Source organism: Triplophysa rosa, linkage group LG25 (genome assembly GCF_024868665.1).
Source record: "Triplophysa rosa linkage group LG25, Trosa_1v2, whole genome shotgun sequence".
NCBI classification, from domain to species: domain Eukaryota; kingdom Metazoa; phylum Chordata; class Actinopteri; order Cypriniformes; family Nemacheilidae; genus Triplophysa; species Triplophysa rosa.
The window spans coordinates 7,850,787-7,869,677 of record NC_079914.1 but is presented as its reverse complement, the minus strand read 5'-3'; the positions used below and the strand labels follow the sequence as shown (position 1 = coordinate 7,869,677).

Here is an 18,891-nt window from a genome sequence, read left to right as displayed (position 1 = left end):
ATATTTGCAAAGTCCTAAAAAGTGAAACGTTTTGGTCAAGAATCTATTCATGCATTTATTACTGAAATGTTTCATAAATATAGTGTTTGCTCATTTTATGTTGGGTTTTGTTTCAGCACCGTGTTTGGCGTCTGTAGAAAAAATGGATAAAAGGAACATAGAATTAAAGAAAGGTGGAAGAGAAAGAATGTACAATCCACAAATGGATCATATCACCTTTGTGTGTAAGAAGGGCACATATAAGAAAGGAAACAGTGTTCAATTCAGACAACAGTGTCTATATGGTGAGATGACTTTGCCCGAGTGTGAATGAAATATAATAAAATGTTTGAATCAAAAGGTCAATTTGACCAAAAATATATAATACTGTCATTATTTACCAACTATCATGAGAAAAAAGAGAGAAATGTTACCAGAAAGCCACTTAAAACAATTAAAAGTAACCTAATCTGTCAAGCTCTATAGCACTATAAAATGAGTAAATATTCTTAAAGTTAAAAAATCATGTCTGTAATCGATATAAAATAAATTTTCATTTGAGGGTTTTTAAACAGCAAAATATTTTGGGATTATTAAAACACACATTTAAATCTTGTGATGCTGATTTAAAACAAATTGTAATCGAACATTTCTTGTTCGCCATTGAAAATGTTCAAACGTTCAGACAAACTGGTACAAGGACAGCTGTGAAAAGTTGCGGCACTATTTTAATGTTCAATTACAGCGCATACAAAAATTAAACCAATCCCAAACTGCACCACCTATTTACAGCATTCAAAGCAAATATAATATAAAGTCTCAACAGAGACTATACATACTGTATATATGCATTAATAAAACAAATATCCACAAGAAGCATTTGAGAGGTACAAGGTATTAAAAATATATACACATTACAAAATATGTACAAGGTCAATGTGGTGAAAGACTCAGTTTACACTGTCAACACACAACTTTGCAAATATTTTCAAGGCACTAGAGCCAGAGCGTTTGCCAGCATCTGAATAGCACGCAGAGGGTCCACAATGTCCTTCATTTTGTCACGCCGCAAGACCCAGTCTGGCACAAACCTGAAAGATATCAAAGTTGGTGAGAACAAACATTTGTGCAACACAAACCAACAAACCGCTGCTGTCCTTCTGAAACCTTGTATCTTTATATTTTGTCCATAAATCATAATCACCCTTTATGTTTGTCACTGGGTTTTGCAAGTATCTAACCAATAAAAGAATTAAAAAGTGCTTGTCGACTTTGTACTTTTTAAATGATTAATACTTGTCAGTGCTGAAAAACAGCAAATATGGACATCCGAGGTTTCGAAAGGACAATGACGAAAACAAAAATCACAGACATAAGCATCTATAGAAATGCAATTATAAAACTTATTTTCTTCAGGGCAAATATGCAGATACATACTTGGCAACTGGTTTTGATTTCCGAGGAGTAGCTTGGAGAAGGAAACTTCCGTTAAGCGAGGCGTTCATTTTCTGTTTGACCTTGGTTCTCTCAGTATCCATCTTGCATTTTCGAAGCGTGAGACGACAGATGCTGCGAATGCGATCTGAAGCCTTGGGAAGCTTCCGCACCTCCTACACACCAGAACATCAAGACAATGACATTAACGCTATGAAGCCTATAACTAATGTAACTACTGACTACCACAGAAAATAATTTCAACGTAAGCAAAGTTCAAAAGCGATTCAAAATTATTGCTTTGATAATCGACATTATGCCGCAGATTCAGTAGAGCTTAACTTCTACAAAAGCTGGGAAAGTCCTTTAAGAAATGACCCACCATTGCTCTCCTTTCATCCTGGACCAAGAGAACCAGAAGAAAACAGGCCTTGGTAAAGATGCTTCCACCTTTATCTGCCACCTTGTCTCCAGCCTTCTCACGGTAGATCTGCAGGAGATCCAGCAGCGTTTCTACAGAGTTCTCCACATCGTAAACTGCATCAATGGTTCGGTGGTACTGCAAGAACAAAAACAAAAGAACAGACGTTGTTAAAGAGTCACTATTTTAACTTGGTACTCAAAATTGTAGCGCTGAAAGAGGATTTGAGGATTGATCTCAGCAAATACTGATTTGCGCAAATCTGGTTTCGAAATATTTTAAATCCTGTTTTTGGATTTGCATCTTATGCTAGTCAAATGACAGCCATGAAAGACAACATACTTTGGATAAGTTGAGAAGGACTTGTATGGATAAGGTGATGATCTCCATCGAAGGCACGCTTCTGTTACAGCTCCTCATCAAAATAAAGATGGTGCGCGTCGCTCCGCTTTCTACAAGCCGTTCGCAGCACTCTGGAGAAAGTCTGGTGGCCGTTTCTTTAACCATGACAAAAAAAAAACACATCAGGTATCACGTTATGACATCTTTGACCTCTTGGCCGCGAGAAAACTGTCTTACCCAAATGTTTTAAGGCGGCGAGAATGTACGCATAGTTTTGATATCCAAGCAGGTAGCTCAGCGCTGTCGTGGTCTTGTTACACAGCTTGTCCTCTTCCTTTATGTTTCGATTTACTTCTCTGAAACGTCGCCTGATGGGGATGACTTTGTGTGTGTCGTGAAGCTTTCTTGAACAATGACCCCTCCAGAGTGCCTAATAAAAAAAGATTCAAAAAGTCTCAGACTCAAACCTTTCATACCTTGAAACGGGTTTTACTTCACATTGCTATATACTGTACCTGTAAAAATGTAACAAACTTGAATTTTTAGCAGATATAAACACTTAAAATTTACAGTATTTTAGTATAAAAATGAAATACAAGTTGTTGTTGTAAAACACCATACCTGTGCTTTTATTATTCCACGCTGCAGCCTTTCCTTGCGACGGCTCAGAAGGAACTGTTTGACTGCGTGTTGGATTGTGGTGGCTGCTTTGTTTCGACGATTTAACCAAGTTCTAACTGCTCTCTGTGTCTTAATAATGTCTTGTCTATCGTTGAGATACTTCCTTCTTTGGAGCTTTGCCCTAAAACATTGCTGGACAGGAGAGATATGCAGATGATAAATAAACCCAGCACACAATTCAAATATTTGTCTTCTGTCTTTATTCTAAGGTTTCATTGTAAAATAAACCAAAGTCTGTCTTATAATGCACGTGAGGCAGTCAGGTGTACCTGGATGTAAAGGACCACAGACATCTGCCTCTTGGCTGATATAAGAGCCCAGTGTGCACGGACAGCTCTCTGAATCCTTATTGCACAGAGATGATGGAACACTGCAGCTGTGAAGCGGTGACGCCTCGCAGCGCATGCTATTTCTTTTAACTGTAAATCAAATTGGTAGATAAAGTAAATGTTCTGCAACTTTTTAGCATATTCATCATCGTAAATGACTGTACTATAGAAACAAGTCAATGTTCATTGTCCATGTCAAATTATCACATTAGCAAGTACTCCAAATAATAACCAAATAAAAACTTTTTTGCCAGCTTCACTATGAGCAAATAAAGATTTAACTAGACAACCTGTTAATCACAGAATTGAGTACTCATTAACTTTGATTAGTAAAATACTCATGCTCTTTTACAGTAATAACATAAATGGGTATTCGTAAACGTCAACTTGCCTGTCGTCTTCCGAGCCAACCACGACACGCGGCCTGAAGACAGACAGCTGCATCATGTTGCCTCCTGAGATTTTCTCGTTCAGCTCTGGCTAACTGCAAGGCACGGAAACGTCGCTGCAGAATTGCGGCGGCGGCTCTCTGCCGTTTAAACTCCCGTCTTTGGGTAAAGCCTCTGAAAGCTGATTGTATCTTTACCGCAGCCTTTATTTGCTGTGACAGATTTAGAAGACAAATTTTAGTGATATAAGAATATGTAAAATATGAAGTTGAAAAAGTATACAGATACTGTTCTGAGGTTTCCACATTTCTGTCTGTTTTGAGGCACATAGAAAAATAAACTTGCAAAACTCAAAAAAAATAAATAAAAATAAAATAAAATTAGATCCTCTAAAACTCTAAAAAAAAAAAAATTACTTTAACTCATCAAAATAATAATTTCTGCTTTGTTTTATAAGTTACACAAAATGCAACCTCATATTTTAAAACAGTTGAATACATTTTAAGTTCAAGTAACTTTTGACTTTATTTGATTTTACTTTCACATCGAAAAGCTTTCTTTTTTAGGTGAATTTACAGTAAATAATTAAAAAAAATGGAGCAGTTTACCCATGTCTTAACATATAGTCAAGGACTGAGTATCAGAGGGAAAACAAATACTTGGCAACAAACTACACAGTATAATCAATAGAAGTTTTTAATCAGGACAACAACCCCTGTGTGAACTAATGGACTTTGAAAACTGTTTTCCCGACATTGAAAGATTAACCGACAATGAGGTCAAACCAGAATGTGACCCAAAACACTTTAGACTTTGTGTATTTACAGAGCAACTTCAAAATTGCACAAGCCATTTGCTTTACTGGAATTTATACAAAGCATATTTCTTTTGTACGTCCAATTTAATTGTAAAAACACAGTTAATTCCTCAAAGAGAAAACTTACCATTTGAATGGACTTTCTCACATGCACTCCCCTCCATAAAGCCTGGATACATATAACAGACTTTCTAAACTTCAGGAAGTCAGATCGCTGTTTCCTGGCTTTCACAGTTTCCCTAAATCTTTGCTGAATGATTCGGACACTGCGCTGGATCGCCTGGAATCTTAAGGGGAGATAAAATGGTCATACTAGGACTACCATCAATGGCACACATACACCTAAAAACTAAATATGAGTTACCTTGAAAGTTGGCGTCTTGCTTGAATACACCGTTGGATGGTTGTAATGGCGGCCCGTTTTAGGATGTAGTTTCGCCTAGCAAGGCCTCCACGGTACCAGGCCTGAATTTTACAGGCAGCTTGTTTTTTGACAGCATGTTGTCTTGTTTGATAATCCTGAAATGCTCTCTAAGGTTAAGTGAAGACAAAACAAATGCTCAAGTCAAGTACACTTAACAGACACCTAAACAAACTACTGGTTAAAATGGTTGACACCTGAACAGACACATTTGGCCTTACTTGTATCACAACAGCAGACCGTCGTAGCTGATGGAAGCGTGCACGCTCTTTCTGGCAGAGTCTGAAGGCTCTGTAATGTTTCTGTATAACACATACGGATTGCTTGAGTCGCTGAGACTTGCGTCTCTCTAACATTCCTCTGTAATGTGCCTGTTTAAGAAATAAGAAACAAAGTTGGCCCTTCCAGAAACATCTCAAGATGCTAGTGGTCACCACTAGTGGATTTTCAGAATTGCAAAGAAGCGCATAGCAACTACCTGAATCGTAATGGCGCTTGTCCTCTTTCTGTGAAATCTTCTGTACTCGATGAGCCCACGTATTCTGGCCTGAAGGATTTTTATGCTATGAAGGGTCCTGAGGTAACTACATCTCTGTTCCGTTTTTGCCCTCTGAGCCCTGTAACAGTTTTGGAGAGTAACCGCTGCGGCCTGCAACCTGCGATATCTTCGTTGGGCCACCAGCATTCTGTAATGAGCTTGCATCTTTACCACACTTGAGCGGAGACTCACATAGCGCCTACGGTATACATGCATAAGCAACACAGACTGGATCTTGATAGCAGCCTTTATTCTTCTTGCGAGCCTCCTCGCAAGCATTCCACGCAGGGCAGATTGCAACGTTAGCGTAGCTAGTCTAACAACCAAGAAACCATTCCGCTCCTTGTTGACCAGTTTACAAGATCTATACCACTTTTGAATGAACACTGTGCTTTCTTGAATCTTAGTGTGCCGAACTCTAGTGCGATAGCCTTTGTATGCAGACTGAATCACGATTGCTGCAGCTTTCTCTTTTAAAAATCGTTTTCGTTGGAGAGACATCCTCAGGTAGGACTGGATGGCTCTTGCAGCATTTGTCCGCCTTACCAGTTGTCTCTCCTTCATGGCTCTAAAGGACTTCTGCAGGCATATGGTGGCAATCCTAACCTGCAGGTATCTCTGGATTTGCTCATCTCTGAGCTTCAAAGCTCTGAATCTCCGCTGGAGAACTCTTGCTGCCCAAATCTGTCTCCTAAATGCAGATCTTTGCTGGTGCATTCGAAAGGCAGCCTGTAAAATGATAGAAGCCCTTTGCATGTCTGCTAACCATCTCCTGACAGAGTGTCCTCTAAAAGCTGCCTGAATGACTACTGCAGACTTTCTCAAACGTAGAAACCTCTCACGATCCGCTTTGGTTCGAATGTGTGACCTGTAATGGCTTTGGATAATGTTAGCAGACAACCTCATGGCTTGGAACTTTACCATCTCTTTGTGTCTTCTAAAGTACGACTGAATCAAAACAGCAGCCTGATGCTGAAACAGAAGCGTCCTCCTAACTTTGCGGCCTCTAAAGCATGCTTGAAGAGCAATGGCACCTTGGCGCATTTCAAGAAAATGCTTTCTCTGCGTCTTGGCAGCGTTTCCGGCACGGTACCTTTGTTGAATGGCAATGGCGGCGTATTTCATGGCAAAGTACCGCTTGCGAGCGCTGCAAGCCCTGAAAGCTGTTTGAATGACGGTGGCAGCCTCATGCATTCGCTTCAAAGTCTGTCTGGACTTCATGCCACGATACGCAGCTTGCAGAATCAAAGCTGCGTTCTTCTTTTCCTTCAGCAATGCCATCTCACGCCACACCATTTTAATAGCTCTGAAACGTCGCTGAACAGTATCGACTGCCCATTGAAGTCTCTGGAAGCGCAACTTGACAATACGCTTCCTTACGTGGGACTGAATGAGCATTGCGGCTGCATGCTCTCTGTGGATTTGTCGGCGGACCTGCATTCCTCTGAAACCCGCTTGGATTTTAACAACAGCCTGACATTTAGCAAGGTAATCTCTCCGATCGCTCCTTGCAGCCAAAGCAGACCGATAGTATCGCTGACAGACTACTACAGCAGCTCGGATGGACAAAAAGCACTTCCTTGTTTTGTAAGCAAGGAACCTTCTTTGAATGATTGTGGCGGAATGATGCATTGTAGCAATATTGCACCGTGTTCGATTCCCTCTGTAAATCGCCTGAATTGTCGTTGTACTACGCCGCAGCCTCAAAAAATGATCACGTGCCTCTCTTCTTAGTAGATGACATCTGTATTGTCTCTGTATGACCAACGCAGCCAGTCTCATGGCTTGGAACGTCACTCTGGTTCTGTACATTCTTAACCACGCCTGAATCACTGTGGCTGATTCGTGTCTTTTGCGTATCTCTTTTCTTATTCTCATTCCCCGGTACACAGACTGCAAAGTGATGGCAGCTGTTCGCAATGAGCAATACCTGTTACGTTGTTGCCTTGCACTTAAAATCGCACTGTACTGTTGCTGAATACGCAGGGTTGCATTTCTGAGGGAAACATAGTCACGGCGTTGCTTGTACGCTTTGTATGTCTTCTGGACTATTATGGCAGATTTGTGGCATTCTGCAATCTGCTTTCTGACCTTCATTCCACGGAATGCTGACTGGATACATAGAGCAGCTCTTTTCATGGCTGCGTATCTCTTCACTGCAGCATTTCTTGCTACGGTTGCCCTGAATCGCTCCCGTAGTACTAATGCGGCCCACTGTTGTTTCTGGTACTTTTTGCGTTGCAAATGGCCAAGGAAATGCACTTGAATAACTGTCGCTGCTTGGTGAGATTTTCGCAAGTGATTGCGAACTTTCAATCCTCTGAACGCTGACTGAATGACTACAGTAGCATTTTTCATCTGCGAGTAAGAGTCTTGCACAGATTTGCCAGTTTTGTAGGCTCTGTATCGCTGCTGTATAATGATAGCTGCATACTTTGCGGCAAGAAAAGAAATCCGTACTTTATGCATTCGGAACTGAGCTTGGATAATAGTTGCAGCTTGCTGCTCTCGTCTTAGTTGTCGTCTGATTTTGGAGCCACGATATATAGCCTGTAGCGTTATAGTTGACTGCCTCAGCTGCAAGTAACAGACTCTTTGAGACTGTCCGAGTGCAAAAGCCCGATAGCGTTGCTGAATGACAACGGCAGAGATTTTTTGAGCTAAAAATGCGCGACGGTAAATGTAACCCCTCACACTTGACTGAATCAAAATGGCTGCTCGGGTTTGTCGCTGAATCTCTTTTCTTGCTTTTCTGCCACGATAAGCACTCTGAAGCACGATGGCAGCTCTTTTCATTTCAATGTATTCGCCGTATGCTTTCTTTCCTTCTCTGAAAGCTCTACATTGTCTTTGAATGACAACAGCAGCCTGTTTCAATTTCATAAATTGTGTCTGCACCACATATCGACGATAGTGTGACTGAATGATTTCAGCACACCTGTGTAGATGACGTATCTTCCTTCTCACAGTTCTTCCTCGCCAGGCTGCCTGAATGGTCACTGAAGCAACTTTAAGAGCATCGTATTCCAGTCTTAACTTGTTTCCAAGAACTTTAGCTCTGTATCGCTCCCGTAGTACTGATGCGGCCCACTGTTGTTTCTGGAACTTTTTGCGTTGCAAATGGCCACGGAAATGCACTTGAATAACTGTTGCAGCTTGGTGAGATTTTCGCAAGCGATTGCGAACTTTCATTCCTCTGAACACTGACTGAATGACTACAGTAGCATTTTTCATCTGCGAGTAAGAGTCTTGCACAGATTTGCCAGTTTTGTAGGCTCTGTATCGCTGCTGTATGATGATAGCTGCATACTTTGCGGCAAGAAAAGAAATCCATACTTTATGCATTCGGAACTGAGCTTGGATAATAGTTGCAGCTTGCTGCTCTCGTCTTAGTTGTCGTCTGATTTTGGAGCCACGATATATAGCCTGTAGCGTTATAGTTGACTGCCTCAGCTGCAAGTAACAGACTCTTTGAGACTGTCCGAGTGCAAAAGCCCGATAGCGTTGCTGAATGACAACGGCAGAAAATTTTTGAGCTAAAAAAGCACGACGGCAAATGTAACCCCTCACACTTGACTGAATCAAAATGGCTGCTCGGGTTTGCTGCTGAATCTCTTTTCTTGCTTTTCTGCCACGATAAGCACTCTGAAGCATGATGGCTGCTCTTTTCATTTCGATGTATTCACCGTATGCTTTCTTTCCTTCTCTGAAAGCTCTACATTGTCTTTGAATGACAACAGCAGCCTGTTTCAATTTCATCAACTGTGTCTGCACCACATATCGACGATAGTGTGACTGAATGATTTCAGCACACCTGTGTAGATGACGTATCTTCCTTCTCACAGTTCTTCCTCGCCAGGCTGCCTGAATGGTCACTGAAGCAACTTTAAGAGCATCGTATTCCAGTCTTAACTTGTTTCCAACAACTTTAGCTCTGTATCTCTGCTGAAGAATAATGACTGATCTTTTCAAACACCTAAAGCTCTTCCGAGCCGAAAACCTTCTGAAAGCAGTTTGAATCTGAACCGCTGCTTGGCGGCGTTGAGCCAGTTCTCGACGGACCTTCCATCCACAGAAAGCTGCTTGCAGAGTAATAATGGCAGATTTAATCTTCAAGTACCTCTTGCGCTCTTCTTTTCTTAGGACGCAAGCTCTGAAACACCTCTGAATCAAAACTGCATTTTGTTCCATCTTAGATATCTGTCGCCTGACAAGATAAGCTCGGAACGCACTTTGAATGATGACTGAAGCATTATGTCTCTTCTTTAATGTCTGAAACTTGAGTCTTTGATGGTGACCTCTCAACCTTGCTTGAAAACAGATTGCTTTCATTTTTATCTCCATGTATTGTTTCTTACAACGCTGCATTCTGTACCACGACTGAATCCGTATGGCGGCATTGTTTCTTTCTGTAACTTTTTTTACATGCCATTTCTGGAAAGCTGCTTGGATTAGAAAGGCAGCATTATTTTTCCTGAGGAGAGCTCGAACCCTCCAAGCTTTGTAAGTTTTCTGTGGAATGCCAAGAAAAATGAGTTTTTCCAGAGATAATACTCTACTTTAAAATGAATAAAAAAGAAAATATAAAAAGCTATTTAAATCCCTTAACGCAGTGGTTCTTAAACTGGGGGCTGGGTCCCCCTGGCGGGCCCCTAGATGGATCCAGGGGGTCACAGATTTTGTGGCATTTTATGAAAATGTATCCGATTTTATGCATCAAACATCAGTAAAATAAGCCCAGTAACCAAAAGAACTGATTTTTCTGCATTGTATAAACTGATGAATATGTTATTGGTTTAATTAAAATTCTAAGTTTAAGATTATAAATCTTCATTTGGGGGGCATTCTACACAAAGGGAGCCTTACAACAAAAAAGTTTGAGAACCACTGCCTTAAAGAAAATCAAGCTTTCTTTTTAAAGACCATTACTTTTTGCATTTTTCAAATTATTTGTAAGACGTTTGAGCATATCTGACTCTGACATTTCATGACAAATTCTGAACATACCTGAATTACAGTTGCGGCTGCATTTTGATGAGCAAACTGTTTTTCTTGTTTAAGCATTCTCAATGTTTCACAAGCAGCGTGTCCCCTCCAGGATGTCTGGATCACAATGGCTGCCTTATTCTGTCGGATCAGCCGCCTCTTCAGAATAAACCTCCGAACGAGGGCCTGGATTTTAGCGGCAGCCAGGTTCTTTTTCTGTACAGGCAAATCCGATGTAAGATATAATCCAACAAAATTCTCATCAAGGTAACGTTAAAGAACAGTACTCTTACCCTATTAAGATCAATGTCCTTCTGTAGCTTGAATCTTCTCCATGCATTTTGGATGACCCGTGCCGCTCTCGTTTCGTTGCGGAGATCCAAGAGACGAGCACAAAGAAAGGAGAGGTAACATGTGACCACCTGGATGAAAACGCGTAAAAATTATATAATTGATTTGACATTTAGGGCTTCAACAGTTATTTAAGATAATGTTGTTGCTAACCCAACACATAAAAAGGAATCAAAATAGTTTTACCTTTTCATTTGGGATCGTGTTGGACATGTCCTGTGGATTTATCATGGCAGGAACTCCTCCAAGATAAGACACGGCTGTGTTCACCAACTGAAAGTTACTTCTCTCATTCTCAAGTAGCTCTTTGAAGTCCAGCGATGGAGAATCTGAGGTTTCAGGTATAATAGATAGTTAAGACAAATTATCAAACCATTAAAGAAATAATTCACCAAAAAAAATACATTTTAGATGGAATGGTTGACAAGAGACAAGAAAGTATGTATGATGAGCAAATGACAACTTATTTTTTTGGGAGAACTTTTCTTTAAAATGCTCAAAAATGGTTGGATATAACAAGAATTATCAGATGAAAACCACCTTGCATTGAAGGGAAGGTATCAAAGGAGCAGTCTGAATCGCTCGTGGAGTTATTGAGCTCCACTTTTCCGCGGTGACCACATTCTATGGTCTGTGTAGTTTTGTGTTGAATGTTTTCTGCCGGGAGATGGCCGGGGTGGTAATGATGGATAAGATAGCAAAGGACACGGCCATCTGAGAATGACACGGTGAAGTTTTCAGCCTGCAAAAACAATGCAAATTGGACAAATGTTTTAGCAGGAATTTATATTTTGGGGTGTACCGTTCCTTTAATTTGACTCACCTTTAAACTGTAGAACTCACACACAGCGTTGACCCAGTCGAGCAGCAGTGTTACTTTCTGACTGGGATGTTCAAACGCTTGTCTCGTCTTCATTTTTGTCACAACAGCTCCTTTGTTAGCGATCAATGAGGCCAATTTCTGTTTGGTTCTCCAGGTTTTCCTGAGGAAACTGATTTCTTCTTTAAGCTGGTTCTCATCAAGCATCACTTCAACCTATAAAGACAGAATTAGATCAAAACTTACAAGAAGAACTGTTTTACACATGACTTTTGATTACTAGGTTGTGTTTTTCTTTGAAACTGGACTGATAAATAGTATAGTATAGTTTATGTATAGTTTTAGATAAAAGCTTCTGCCAAATATGTAAATGTAATAGAAATGATTTGAACAGTGGTTATTTGATACTGTATAGACAGCTTTGGTTAGTACCTGAAAGACAAATATGATTTTCCACAGGAGGTTAAGGGTCTTCTCTCGGTGTCCATCCACAACATCTCTTGAGTCAATGGTCGCACCTACAAAATGAAAAGTATTCCTTTCAGATCAAAATATAGATCATTACAGAGGAAGTCCAGTATATCCTGCCATCCAGAAGCAAAGATGGCACATGAAATGCGGATGCCTCACCGTGTTCGTCTCGAAGGTCAACACCTTTGTCTTTCAGCACCTGTAGTGCAATGTCGACATTGTGCACTTTCTGCAGTCGGCTGATGGCAGGTATCCGGAGCTTTCTAGACAAAGTCCAGTCAACAGTAAAAAGCTCCATAACACGCCTATGAATAAAAAAATAAGACAATTAAGTCAAGTATTTGTCAGATAATGAATGACGTATGTGGTAAAATGAATATCTAAACCAGACATACACCAAACGAATGCCACATCTCAGGTCAACAGCGAGATTCTTCACGGCAAAGTTGAACTCGTCCAGAGGAGTCTGAACGTGGGACACTGCTAAGCCCAAGTGACTGAGGTGACGGGACAAAATCCCTTCCCCGCTGAGAAAGTCTCGTGCGAACGCAAGGAGCAGATCTTTACTCGACTATAGGAATATAAACAATAATAAGTTATTACAAATGGTTGAAGTTGTGCAACCTTAATATTTTTATGGAATATTGCAGTGTTTCTTATAAACACATAATCCCCCCCCCAAATTATCAGATATAAAAACAAAAGAAAACTTCAATCTAAAAACCTTAAATTCAGCATCCATGCAGAACAAACAGGGATCATGATCAATCAGCCTAGACTCTTTGGCTTTATCCAGAAAGCAGACCAGCAGAATTAATTTCTTCAGTGAGAAGCGAGAGAGCGCCTCCTCGTGGCCTGTTAAGGTAAAGGAGAAACGCATTTAGTTCAACTCAAACAGTATACCCAATGCTAATAATTTATATAAAAAAACAGGCTTATAAAATATTGTTTTGGCAACACAAAGGTCATGGGTTTGATCTCTATGAAACACATACTAACAAAAAAATAGATTGTATGGATTCTACACATAACTGAATGCACTGTGAGTCACTTAAGAAAAACCGTCTGACACATGCATAAATGTAAATATTTTTAAAAATATAAAAAAAATGTGATGGGGCCAAGAAATTATTGGCAGGCCAAGTAAAAACTGACCTGACCAGGCCGTAGAACTAAAGCTTTGATCTTACCATCTCTGTACAAATGGGGAACTTTAGCATGTCTGTACTCAGCGGCTATGTCGGGGTTCCACAGCAGACGTCCAAGAATAAACATGGCCAGACCCACAACATCACTGTTGCTTTCCAGTGGTATCAGCTCTCCATAGATTGTCTGCGATGAGATATGGTTTGGACGTCACACGTCAAATCAAACATAAAAATCACCACGTTGGTAAAAAATGAATAGATAAAATACCTCAAATCCAATTCGTAGCCAAAGTGGATTGTACGACAGAAGCCAGTTAAGAACTTTCTGACGCTCACCTGAGAAGTGACATAACCGATGAAAAATTAAGACAGTCCAAAAGATATGCGTGTTTGTCACAAACTGGGAGTGACCTCTGCGGGACATGTTAAATCTTAGCATTCTGGTAAAAAAAAACTCAAATCTTGATTCTCAAACCAACAAATTGTTGTTCAAAGGCACACTGTATTTGTCTTTAGAGAAAAGTCATGTCCCTCAGTGACTGAAATCGAAGTTCACATACCGATGTCTTTCCAGAGATGTCTGTCCTTTCGCACAAGGAGTCTCTTTGCTTCCACTTCTAGTTCCAGTCTCTGGATGGCCTTAACCATGGCATCAGATGTGAAAAGTTTGCACGCCGCTCGCCGAAGGCGGTTCAGCCGTTGACGGGCTGTGTAGGTTCTAAAAGACATCTCCTCCTTTGTTGGTGCTTTGGGTATGTTGAATTTCTCATTACCCAACGTTAAAGACAAGGCATTCACTGTGGAATACAAACAAGAAAAAAATGAAACATTTTTGGTTCTTAATATGATCTTCCAAGACTATTTAAAACACAATATAAACCCAAACTGAAAGCAAAAGCTTGTAATTCAATAAATAGCTGGAATACATTTAAGCAACTTTAAAATGTTACCAAAAGGTGTAAACACTGTGGTTTTTATTTCAGTTTGGATGTACACCACTCACCTTTGGTAACTTCCGTAGCAACTTTGAAATCGTCAGGAGTGAGAACATAATTCATCCACCAGGTGAAGCCTCTCTCCTGTTTTTCTATCCATCGTTCATCATAAAACATGTTCTTTGCAGCAAAGGGTAGCGGGTGCCTTGGAATGACTGTCGGCATGGTATAACATGTGTAAAAAGCCTCTTAAAATACATTTAATACTGAAACATGCAATAAAAGTGTAAAAATATACCTGTCTGTGTTGGCTTCATAAAGGTCAGTTTGGCTTGTGCCACAGCAACAATTTTTGCAGACTTTCGAGTTGAAGTGCTAAGAGACTTCACCGACTGGCCACCTACATCAACAAAAATACATATTAGTACAATTATTAGTACCAATAACATGCTATATGACAATTTTGAAACGTCTTGTGATTGTGAATAAACACATTTTGATTCGTTTGCATACTGATGAGGTTTTTTTACAATTAGCAAGCTGTAACTTGTTTTTTGGTTTAAAATCTACAAAAATCAGTGTTTGAAACAGTCGATTAACAACAGTAAGATTATGATTTATAAATTGAGATGTCAGTTTCGTGTTATTTGATTTGTAGTGTCCCGCAATTTAGTGTTTTAACCAGAGATGGCGATGCAGAGGCAAAATAATACAAATTGATACAAACATTATATTTTCTTACAATTTAGAGTTGATTTCGTAATGGATTTCTTTGGCTGAGGTCTTGTGAAGTTTCTTGAGCTTGGTGTAGCTTTAAAAATAAAATAAGAGATTATTATAAACATAATTCTCAATCTACATAACACCCAAATGTCTGAAAAGATGCATTTCACTTTAGTTACCTGCCAGTTTTCTCTGTTGCGATTGTCCAGATGTGGACTTCAGAATAAACGTTTTCTCTTGGCTCAGTTTATTAGCCCCTTGTACCCGCATTGGGGCACGGCAATTTTTTGCGTTTAAGTTCGACACATCTTCCAGGTGATCTCTCAAAAATTCATCACTTTTTCTCTTTTTACTTTGCACAGATGTCCTGGACTGCACAGGAAACAGATTTGGAAAAATATGTGATGGCTCTCCATTAGGAACTTTATCCAGACTAGTTGACGGACTACTACTCACGGATGGCAAAACTTCAGAACGTATAGGGGAAATGCAAAACAAAGGTCGTTCAGATGGAAGAGACAAACATGCAGTCGTCTTCTCTGATATCACATCTGGACTTGAATCAGAACTAATGATGGGTAGAGTCGAGATGCTCTCAGGAGAACTTGTGTTTGATTCTGCATTACTAGGCTCGGAAAGCTCCAGGGTCCTTTCAAGAAGCCTGCGCCTGGAAGTCTTCTTACGCATGCCTGGACTCTCAACCGAGGACTCAGCCTTGCTTTTGGTCACCGTGGTAGAATTAACAGGAACCTTGGACCCTAAAACATCAGGATTCAGGGTGTCATCCACTTTATTCAACTTGGTCACCGTGTCCGTGCTAAATGGAAACATCTTGAGTAGGACCTCATCGTGATTTGATTCAACACCTATGGTATTGTTGGGTTTCACACAGTAGGTCAGCCTTGAGTGGGGAGCTTCAGGTGGTGGGGAAATGTCCACAGTTGCTATGAACGTCCCATCACGATCTTGCTTTTCAGACTCAAGCGAGTCTGAAAAATCAAAGCTCGAGCATGCGTTTGGAGGACTCACGGCACACGATAGATCAGATCCTATAACATCCAAAGCATGTTTTACAGACAACGATGGCTTCTCTTGTTCTTGACCTTCATCCAGTTTTCCAATCACAGGAAGTGGACTTTGAAAGCACGACAACAGTGGATTTCTAAACCTCTCTGGGGTGCTAACAGGAGACAGCGTTTTATCCAAAACCCTCATGACTTCTTTGCACTCTGCTTTACGTAAACAGGCCGCATCCTTTTTATCAGGTGTATAGACGAATCTGTCTGCTGGTATTAAAACCACGACCGGCGAGTTCTTTTGCAAGTGGACATCATCAAACACCTCCGTTACAAAAGCTGGCTTTGATATGCATGGAGGGGAGGATTGCGCGTTTCCTCTCACAACACTAGAGCCATTGACAAACCTCTCCTGGTTTAATGGCGACAGAGGGTTTGATGTTCTTTCCTTGTTGTATTGTGACTGCCGAGACACGTGAAAGGTCTTATTTGCTGCTTTTATCGACACTGAAGCCAATTTCTTTTCGATTGAGGGTGCTGGGACCCCCCTCTTGGATTTAATGGAATCCCATAATGTTCTCTAAAAAATGAATGATATTGTTTGTTAGTGTAGAGTACAACATGCATATGTATTTATCATCTTGGTCACAAGTTTAGGTCACTTGACTCAAACGTTTCTCATGATCCTAAAGTCTTGCAATCTGAGGTGCATGCATAAATGTGCGTAATTGTGTTAACATTTAAATGCAAGACTTCAATAATGAATTAGTTTATGGATTAAAAATGAATAAACAAATAAAGAAAATCATAATTGAATAAGAACACAGCACAAATAGGAACTACATTGCTGTTCAATTAAATAATGAATAAATAATAAAGTTTCATTTTCAAGGTTCATCTTTTAGCACAACAGAATTCACTAAGTGACATTTGTGCCATTCCATAGTTTTGCTTTATTTATGATTTTGAGTTTATTATTCTAAAATGTGGGGGGAAACATGTGCGACCCTAAATGTGAACATTAAATATACTAAAAAAACAGGACTGTTAATGTCGTTCATGAGCAATGAATAAAGTGTTTTTCCTAAATCATTTTATAGAGATTGTAGCGCATGATCATCTATACTCACAAGAAGTTTCCATAACTTATGATTGATTTCCATTTTACCAGGCCTTTTGTGATCTCTGAGTGTTGTTCAAGACTGTAATAACACATTATATAATACCTTTTTCTTTTTTGTTGTCTCTGCTTTTCCAAGCAGTATGGCCTGGTGTTTGACAATGCCATTTGCAACAAAGCAGAGGAGCTCTCGAACTCCACCTTCTTCCACTGGTGTCCATGTGACATTTAAGATAATGCTATCTTCAGGCTAAAAAACAGAATGCACTGTCAGCTGCAAAATAAACTTTATACAAAACACAAAGGCAGTATTGCACATAGCATTCAATGGTTACAGATATTAAACACCATCTTTATGCATTTTGCATGTAAGCACTGAGTAACAACCCATTCATGATGTATGCACTAATAAAATGACCTATAGTAATGTTATTTTGCTTAGAAATTAATGTGCTTTTTAGGAGCTCCCAATGCTTTATAGTTAGTCGTTGATACTCATTACTGTCTAGGTAGGCTCACTAGTTATTAGCACAAAGCATTAACTGTTATGTTTACTCGTACCTGTATTGTAAAAGATGTCCGATCAACCGAAAAGCCTTTAGTTGCTGATATTTTATCCACTACGACTGTCGTCGGTACATCTTCAGTAGGATTTACAATTCGTAACAGCTGAGATTTAGATGATCCTAACTTGATCGTCCCAAATGACACGAACGGAGACCTCGAAAACTGAACCAAACTCAGTACAGGAATTGAATTATTGTTTTCCTTTCCGCTTTTATCACGACTTCTTTGAGAATCAAACGTTGGACTGAAATCCAAACACTCTGCTTTCGCGGTTTTAAGCGACATTTTCACGCATACACGTTCAAGTTAAGCAAACCCATGCGTCAACGACGCTGAGAGATGCGATGAAATACCGTTTAAACACAGCGGACACATTTTGAATTTGAGGACGCAGCAGGCAGCCAATCAAACGGTCGATCCTGATACAGTTGTCCAATCGCTGAGACGCGGGCCGAATTCGGACCAATCAGACATTCACATTTGCTTTAAAAATCCGTAGACGCGCCCACAAAACAGGAAGTTGTTTCATGCGTATGTTGGAACTTGCATGTTTTTGGTTTGTTGTTTGAACTACTGACGTGTGTATTATTGATTCGAGTCTTTTGTGATGCATGCATGCTGTCTAGAGACTGTTCAGAAACTAATATTTGTACATTATGAAAATGAATTAACTTAGCAAGGTAACTGCAGCATTACCAAGTTGCAAAGTGATTTATTTACATTTTATTTTACGTATGTCTTATTACAATGAGGCATTCTTTCTTTTTTTAACCTGCAAATAAGAAAATAAAATTGATGTTTACGTTTGCTTTAAGGGGAGTTTCTTTCAATAAACATATTAATTCTTACATTTTATCATAAGTGTTTTATATAATTATTATACTGCTTTGAATATTATTTATTATATTTCTATATATGTGTATATATCATTACGTTTTGGTAATCAAACGTGCAAAAGGAACAAAGCCAAAAATGTATTTAAACATTTATTCCCCAAAAGAATTATTAAGAAAAACTCAAATAGAAAAAAAAGTATTTACTAGTGTAGTAAATTTAAGCATACTTACTGTAGTACATTATAGAAATGCATACATTATTCTGTATTAACTATAGAGTACTGATAAACTAGTAAATAGGTACTAGGGCTAAGGTAATGGTTTATAAACACTTAGCAGACATTTTACTAGTTAAATAATAAAATATACTATAGCATTTTCCACGTGGGAAAGCCTAGTAAAACGTAAAACAAAATCACTAGCTTGAACTCGGCTTAACCAGCAGTTCAAATGTGCAAATGCCTGGTCATGAATCCAGACAGATGGCGCAGTCTATTTAGCATTAAATGAACTTTGAGAGGTTTCTGAGAGATGTCATTACACTGAAGTGGACTGAAGACCATGATT

General features: G+C 39.5%; 1 protein-coding gene across 1 annotated transcript; it reads right to left on the bottom strand.

The window, feature by feature from the left end:
* Positions 1 to 692: 692 nt before the first annotated feature.
* On the bottom strand, positions 693 to 17,812 carry aspm (assembly factor for spindle microtubules). Its single transcript, XM_057326296.1, has 30 exons — positions 17,483 to 17,812; positions 17,028 to 17,171; positions 14,965 to 16,381; positions 14,805 to 14,873; positions 14,361 to 14,462; positions 14,131 to 14,277; positions 13,688 to 13,924; positions 13,396 to 13,463; positions 13,170 to 13,311; positions 12,704 to 12,834; positions 12,375 to 12,550; positions 12,139 to 12,284; positions 11,941 to 12,026; positions 11,512 to 11,724; positions 11,229 to 11,430; positions 10,875 to 11,017; positions 10,631 to 10,759; positions 10,359 to 10,553; positions 5,292 to 9,863; positions 5,035 to 5,184; positions 4,757 to 4,923; positions 4,520 to 4,679; positions 3,578 to 3,787; positions 3,127 to 3,276; positions 2,798 to 2,989; positions 2,414 to 2,606; positions 2,177 to 2,331; positions 1,796 to 1,972; positions 1,417 to 1,589; positions 693 to 1,070 (listed from the first exon to the last, which is right to left on the bottom strand). Exons 1-30 carry the CDS (start codon positions 17,771 to 17,773, stop codon positions 968 to 970), a joined length of 10,440 nt encoding a protein of 3,479 aa, XP_057182279.1. The 5' UTR covers positions 17,774 to 17,812; the 3' UTR covers positions 693 to 967.
* Positions 17,813 to 18,891: the final 1,079 nt, after the last annotated feature.

What these genes read in the sequence shown, in the direction of transcription:
- aspm (XM_057326296.1), bottom strand. Translation starts at nt 17,773, where the DNA reads ATGTCGCTTAAAACCGCGAAAGCAGAGTGTTTGGATTTCAGTCCAACG. An exon ending in GGCTACGAATTGGATTTGAG is followed by an intron (nt 13,312 to 13,395) that starts GTATTTTATCTA and finishes ATCTCATCGCAG; the next exon opens with ACAATCTATGGAGAGCTGAT. An exon ending in ACACGATCCCAAATGAAAAG is followed by an intron (nt 10,760 to 10,874) that starts GTAAAACTATTT and finishes GTTTTCATCCAG; the next exon opens with GTGGTCACATGTTACCTCTC.